This window comes from Anarrhichthys ocellatus, unplaced genomic scaffold (assembly GCF_004355925.1).
Source record: "Anarrhichthys ocellatus isolate YVR2014 unplaced genomic scaffold, GSC_Weel_1.0 scaffold216, whole genome shotgun sequence".
In the NCBI taxonomy this organism is placed as follows: domain Eukaryota; kingdom Metazoa; phylum Chordata; class Actinopteri; order Perciformes; family Anarhichadidae; genus Anarrhichthys; species Anarrhichthys ocellatus.
Window position 1 is genome coordinate 65846 of NW_022280246.1, and position 7723 is coordinate 73568.

At 45.6% G+C, this 7723-nt stretch overlaps 1 protein-coding gene across 2 annotated transcripts; it reads right to left on the minus strand.

The window, feature by feature from the left end:
• Positions 1-1335: 1335 nt before the first annotated feature.
• Positions 1336-6381, minus strand: ptmab (prothymosin alpha b). Of its 2 annotated transcripts, none has more exons than XM_031879002.1 (5): positions 6286-6381; positions 2546-2611; positions 2347-2431; positions 2175-2257; positions 1336-2083 (listed from the first exon to the last, which is right to left on the minus strand). In XM_031879002.1, the coding sequence occupies exons 1-5, from the start codon at positions 6364-6366 to the stop codon at positions 2039-2041; spliced, it is 360 nt and encodes a 119-aa protein (XP_031734862.1). In that variant the 5' UTR covers positions 6367-6381; the 3' UTR covers positions 1336-2038. The 2 variants fall into 2 exon arrangements, with proteins under 2 accessions (XP_031734862.1, XP_031734863.1); XM_031879003.1 differs by lacking the exon at positions 6286-6381 and adding an exon at positions 5117-6228.
• Positions 6382-7723: the final 1342 nt, after the last annotated feature.

The window sequence follows — 7723 nt, forward strand, 5'->3', positions numbered from 1 at the left end:
GAATCCTAGAAACGCCCCTGACATTATCAACGAACACTTTTTTAGATGCCGGGGGGGGGGGTCGACGACGACTGGCAGTGTCCCTACCAATGCTGAGACCAAACCTACGCCCTTGCAGCAGAGTGAGAGTTAAACACCGCTGTGACACTGACCTGTGAGACAACTGGGCCCGGAGGTGTTACACCTGCTGCTTCTACTGCTGTCGTCTGATTTAATACATCAACATCAAAATAAATATTCAACACCAACGAAACAGACACAAATATTTTCTTCCACTCGTCTGTTATTGCGCTCTTTGTCTTCTTTACATCTCTTTTCACTCCTCAGTGTTTAAACTCTAACAAACTTTATTAGTCGACTGTTCACACTTTAACTGTGCTGAGAGGAAAACGTGCTGCTGAGCAACCGTTCCTTTACTGCAGTAAAAGTACATGTACAACACTATAATACTACTCCATTACAAGTACAAGTCCTGCATTCAGAACCCTCTTTTAGTGAAGCACCTAAAATGTGTACTAGAGTATTTGAGTAAATGTAGTTATTACAATCCAATACTTCACTAAAACTAGGTTGCAGCCAATAATACTACCAGTGGTGGAAAAAGTACTGCGTTCTACTTTATTAAAAGTATCAATAGAATTAAAAATACTACAAACTAAACAAATCCTAATTCAGTAAAAGTAGTAAAGTATTATCAGATAAATGTACCGAGAAAATATAAGTACTCTTCATGCAAAATTAAACCGTGCAGGGAGATGTATTTATTGTGTATTTATACTGCTATATTAATGTATAACTGTGTTTTTAATACTGGGGATCCATTTGAACAACTTCATGTACATTATTCTCATGTTATATACTGACTCTATTACTGCTGCTAAAGTTAATAAAAACATGCAAATACTCATTAAAACATTCTGCAGCAGGACAGCGTTATTACACATTTATTATTTTAATATTGTAACTGCTTTATGTTTGATATTTTAATCCAGTTATTTTTTTAGCATGTTGCCCTTCAAAATAAAGCGACTGTATCTGGTCATTTAAATGTCTAAAGAAACAAATGGCGCCACGCTTACCTGCTCACACTGCGACCTCTTGTTGGGCCCCGACCCCCAGGTTTCATTTATAATATACAGTATATATAGATATGTGTGTGTTTTATATACAAAGCAACCAGAAACTGTAGCTGTGATTAAATGCAGTAATAATAGAAGAATAAAGTAGTATAACAATGTAGCGCAGGTAAAGCTGCAGCCCGGTGACGTCTTTAAAACACGCTCACCTTCACCCGAGCGTCTCCAGACAGGAAGAAAGACAAGCAGAGATACAAAGTACAACTCACAAAATAAAAGTCTGGTTTATTGTCAAACATCAAACTTCGCACATACATGAAAACAGGCTGTCGTGAAAGAAAGAAGAAAAGAAAAAGCAAAGAGAAAAGAGGCTCTTTTCTTTGGCCCTCCCATACAAACAAACTAGTTATGGTACAGCTAACGTACATACATTAAACTTACTGGAATGCTCTGAGTTCAACGGCTTTAACAGCTTTTTACTTTCATGTTTCTTTTGTTTGAAAACTGTGTTTTGTTTGATTTGCTAGTTTCTGTCGAGATATCGTTAACATGGTCAACCAAGTAAAATCTCTCATTAAAGAAGCACCGATTTGGTCTGACGAGATCGCTGCCGAGAGAGAAACGGACCCCTCCTAACAATATGTACAAAAATATAAAATGTAAATAAAAATACAAACAGATTCTCCTTTGTTGTTGTTGTTGTTGAAGAAAAGCCGGATTTCTGCGTCGACGTGTTCCTCTAGAAAATTAGTTTTTGCTGTTTTGAGGGAGATCGAGTGTTTGTTGAACTCTACTAACGACCATGTTGGATTTTCTTACATTTTTTTTAATTATTATTATTTTTTTTTTTTCTCCTTTTAAATCAGTCCTCCAGCTCCTCCACCCGGGACACATGAAAACCTTCACAGGTGGAGAACCAGAAAGTAGTTCAGCAGGATGGGGGGGGTCAGGGGGGAAACGCATCAATCATCATCATCGGTTTTCTGCTTCTTGGTTTCGACGTCGTCCTGAAAGAAGAAGAAGAAGAAGAAGGTGAGTAAGTTGAATGGCGATGTCGTGACCTCATTGGTTCGGATTCTCGGCGGTAAAGAAGTTCACCTCTTCGTCGTCCTCGTCATCCTCAGCTGCCCGTTTTGTGCCGCCCTCGATCTCATCATCGTCATCGTCGTCTTCCTCCTCACCTGAAAGAAGAAGAAGAAGAAGAAAAAGAAGAATGAGACTCACGAAACTTTTAAGACATGAAAATATTTGTATATTTTTTAATAGCTACCTTCTACATCATCTTCCTCGTCCTCCTCGTCCACTTCCTCATCATCTTCATCATCATCTACCTCGGGCTCCCCGTTCTCAGTCTCCTAGAAATACGTTTTTAAAAAGAGACTTTCAGTCAGAAGTTGTGTTGGAGCTTCAGAAGTGATGAAGAAGTGTGCTGCATGAGGAGCACCACAGAAGAAGAAGGAGGAGGTTACCTTCCCGTTGGTGGCGGTATCTTTGCCGTTCTCCTTCTCCTCCACCAGCTTCTTCTCTTTCAGTTCCTGACGGACACAACAGAAATATCAGTTCATATATTTAAACCTTAAATTAAATAGTATTACTGTGACTTACTACCTGCCCTATAAGCCCCAGTGCATGCTGGGAGCTGCACAGTTTCCAACCCTCTCCTTGTCAGAATGAAGCCTTCCTATTTAAAACACCCCCCCCCACACACACATGCTTCATCCCCTCTAATGTGTTGTAATCTGATACTTTTGACGTGTGCCCCCCCGGGGCACTCTGGGTATTGTAGTCTTCCGCGGGCTGCCGTCTCCGTCATATGTCACGAGACACGCCCGGGAGAGGCACTGCAAAACCCAGGATGCACCGCTCCATTTAAAATAACACAGGAGGGCGCAATAGCAAAGAATGGGAGGAGGAGGGGGAGGGAGGTGATGGAGGGGGAGGGGGGAGATGGAGGAGGGGGAAGAGGAGGCGGCGCGCGCGGTGCACGCTGCTGCCTGTTGGCCGCTCGTTGTAACGGAGGACAATAGACGACGACACATGGCAGGCGAGAGAAGCGAGAATGAGGCACCGGGACCGGAGCTCGAAGCCCCCCACCACCACCACCACCACACACACACACACACACACACACACACACAGACTAAAACACTTTTTTTTTTTTTTTTTTTTGGGCGACCTACTTAGACCGGAAAACCGCCCGCCGAGCCTATTAATAGCGCTCCGTCTCCTCGTTTTGTCCACATCGCCCCGTTCACAGCCTATTATCCCCGCTGCGCGCGCACACGCACATACACTGTTATTGATTAATTGCTCAACATAATCGTATTGCTTAAAATCCATTAAGCCGTTTAAGGAGCATCAAGCGGCTCCCTCTGTTCAGGAGAAGACCGGACACGGAACTCGGAGGCGCGTTCTGCTCACCGGATCCTGCGCGTAAAAAGGCGCTTGTGCGTAAAAAGAGAAATGCTCCACAACTATAAATAGTGTCTGAGCGCGCAGCTTCAGGACGATCCGCGTTGGTTCATACCGGGAAACTTAACGTCCCCCCTCTCCGCGTGCTCTCCATATGTTCGTTTGTTCTAATCACTCATAATTATGCAGCTCGATGCTGCTCTTATTATTAAAGAGCTGGATCCTATTCTCTGCTGCGGAGACCCGGAGACCCCCCCCCCCCTCTCTCTCTACCCCAATTAAAGTTTTACCCGATGTGATCCAAAGCCCGACTGGAGATGTTCACATTTACGCACAAAGATATAAAGTCAGATCGAGAAAAAACCCCGAATGACGATAACGCACACACACAAAGAGGGGAAACCAAAGCACCGTCACATCACACACACCTCCACAGCCCGGCCACACACACACACACACACACACACACACACACACACACACACACACACACACACACACACACACACACACACACACACACACACACACACACAGAGAGAGAGAGAGAGAGAGAGAGAGAGAGAGAGAGAGAGAGAGAGAGAGAGAGAGAGAGAGACACACACACACAGAGAGAGAGAGAGAGACACACACACACACACACGCACACACACACACACACACACACACACAGAGACAGGCTGCATTACAGGAAAAAAGAAAGAGAAACTTCCCCCTGAGAGACATCGACGCGCTCTGCAAAACATGCTAAAAAATAAAATACTGAAGAAGAAGCGGAAGCCCGCTGCTCTCCGTGCGTAACGTTACGCTCTCCGGTTCCTCTGGAGGCTGAAGGAGCGGAGCGCGTTCAACCGGCTGCAGCAGCAGCAGCTTTTACCGAGTCGGTAAACAAACCGGGTCACACGGTAAGGACAGGTCTACCGGGGCCCTTTTTGTAAAAAACAACAAAGTGAGAATCTTGTAAAACGCAGGAAGTGGAGAGAGCTCCGGAAGTTTGACATTGGTGAGAATTACGCACCGCCTCTCCGCTCCGTCCTCCATTCAAACGGACCAACTTCGCACTACAGACCCAGCTGGAGCCTTCAGAACGACCACTGCGCTGCTCGTCACTCTTCATTAATAATAATAAACAACAACACGGAATATTGGGCATCAATCAGCCTGCAAGACGTGGAACCAATAGGCGCGTCAGCAGCGGAGGTTAAAGAGATAAATGCATATTAAAACAATAAAGAGAAGAAGAAGAAGCGGGTTAAGTGTCTCTGTGCGAGGAGACCCGAGCCCCGTCTTGTATAAACAAAGAACCCCGCGCAACGACCGTTCCGTTCCGCTCCGGACACACAATGAGGAGACACGGAGCTCCGTGTAAAAACGCACAACCGATTTCACATGTACCGGAGAGACCCCCCCTCTGCTCGCCAACCGGGGGACGCTTTCCCATCAAGAGGAGCCCAAACACCGGCTCCTTTCTCCTCCTCTCCTTCCTCCTTCCTCCAGCGTGTCCCACAAGGCTATCCCACTTCTCCAGAGTGCGAATGCGCGCGAAGCGACGACGGAAAAAAATAAATGAATCTATGATAGAGCTCTGGAGAAACGAAAAACCCTCCAGCTTTATTCTGGGTCCTTACCTTGGCAGTGAGGTCCGAGCCGGAGTCAACTTTTGTGTCTGCCATTGTTTGTTTGTTTGTTTTTAGTTCAATAAAATAAAGGACGGCTTGAAAATGAAAGGGTTGAAGAAAGTAAATCCTCTCCTCGGTGTGTTTTTGGTGGATCAATCAGTGTTATATTGTGCCAGTGGCCAGCGCTGCTGACGGCCGAGCCTTTAATATAGGCTGGTGGGCGGAGCTAAGGCGGGAGGACGGCGGCAGCTGATTGGCTGACGGCTCCACAGAGGTGTTCTCCTCAGCGCGTTGGAGTGGAACAATGGATTAAAAAAAAACAAGACAGACCACGCCCCCTTTCCCCCTCTTAACTCCCGTCAGCCTCTGCAACTGTCCTTTCTCTACTAAAACAACAATAAAAGCAACAAAAACACATCGATTAAACCGTTAAAATTCCCTGTTTTTAAAACACCGTGAAACCTTAAGTTCACACTGAGCTACGCTCTCGGTTGTATCGAAGAGGCGGCTTTCGGTTGTATCGAAGAGGCGGCTCTCGGTTGACGTTAACTGTCACAGTTTGATTGATTGATGTTCATCTGGTCGAGTCGCGCAGCGACTACGGACCGTTTCTCCCGCCTTCCGTGAGCAGAGTATTCAGAGGAGGGGGAATGAAACATGGACGACACGGACCGTGTTTAGTGGATTAAAGTATTTTTTACAACGCTACCATCACCTCTAAAGTCGCCCCCATGAACACACGTATCAATCACGTTTAAAACGGGGTAAAGAAACGCCGCCATGTCTGATCAAAGCTCCTGCGCTCGTAGGCCCCGCCCCCTTTCCCCGGCATCCATGTTTGAATCTCCCTCACTCATCTATCTGCGCACTTGACGCCTCTTTTTTTTTACATAACCTATTAATTCGTGCGTCAAGGTCGATACACAGATACAAAAAACACACAATCTTTGTTTTATCGAAACGCTTCGAGACGAGTGGTGAAGTGTGTGCAAAGGGAGCGGGGTTTAGTTTAGTGCTCGTGGCCTCATTTCCTCCCCCGCCATTGTTAGAGGGAGAAGAAGAAGTGCGACATAACAAGAACGTGCGATGAGACGACGAAGTGCGGTGGAAATAAAAATAAAATAAGTGCTCATGAACTGACACAACACACGTATTGGTTTTGTTTGTTTTTTCCTTACCGAGTTTTGTAAAAACGTGGCTTTTACAAGCTGAACATGAGAAGGACAAAAGCGGCACACACAAAAAAAGGCAGCCGCCATTGCTCGCTCGTGATGGGGGAGATAGGAGAAGGAGGAGGTGGAGGGGGGGATGGGAAGCCCACAGTCACATTCTGCTCCGGTGACGTACTCAGACTCTGATTGGTCAACCCGAGTGGAATAAACGAGGCTTCGTCGCTGATTGGCTGCTTGCGGACGTCCGTCAATTCAAACCCGGGGCTCCGTCGGCGCGCTGCAAACAGCGGCTCCCGGAGTCTGGATTCTGGACTCGTGTGGAGCGACTCAGTGTAGAGTTTCACTTCAGGTTTTTTTTTTTTTCCAAGTGTTGCTTCCTTTTTCTTTCTTCTTTTTTACCGCCATAATCTCAGAGAGTTCATGATTGTTTTAATTTATTATAAAAATACTAATCCGGGTGTCTGAGTGAGCCTTCATCAGAACCAAACTCTGCCTCCCGACACATTGTCTCACCGTGTTTTGAGTGTGTGGTTCATCCACACTGGAACATTTTACAAGCTTTTATTTTAAAGTGGCCCACCGATGAAAGTATTGCAGTATTTATGTATTTAAAGTATTACGACTTGTGGTGACATTCCTGCAAAAAAAAACAACAACCAAAAAACAGTATCACAGTTTTTCCTCCGTTGAATACACACAAATATGTTGCACACAATTCTGAAAACCTGAAGTTCATTGTGGCTAAAACAGGATGTGAGAATATTACAGTGTGCACTAGCATTAAAAATACCCCACAATGCAATGCGGTAGCGACGGCAACGTTCACAACAATCAATGGCGAACAGCAAAGGTCAATCACAGCGTGGCAGGTATCGTTCTCATTTTTTAGACGCAACATTTAAACGGCCCTTCTTCGTTAGCGAAACATATCGTTACCTTCGTCCTGGGTTTGGTTGTTATTTGGAACTGAACTTGGACAAGGAGGTGATACTAAATGCAAGAAACTACGTCTGGAAGAAACATTTACAATCACAACGCTGAAACCAAAACAACAACTAAATGTTTTGATGTGCTGGACGTTGTTTGGTGGCCTTTGGCCGCACCTTGACCTGGAGTCCTGATTCTTTGTGTTCTTGTCTGTGAAATACGTTGTGTACCAGAGACTTGGAGCGTCTCAAACCCCAGAACCAGTCCGGGTAAACCAACACACATCAGAGCAGTCAGCTGCCCCCGGGGCCCCAGACCCTCAGAGGGGCCCCCGGTAGAAGCCACAAGTTCACTGAGTGTCAATTGGTTGAACATAATTTGATTATCTGCAGATTTGTTTAGGAATTTACACCATTGAAGTACAATATCGACTGAGACAGATCCCGGATCACCGTCTAATCCTCGGTCGCTCAGACGTTTAGAGTTATTATACTACGTGGGGGGTTTCTCCTCGCAT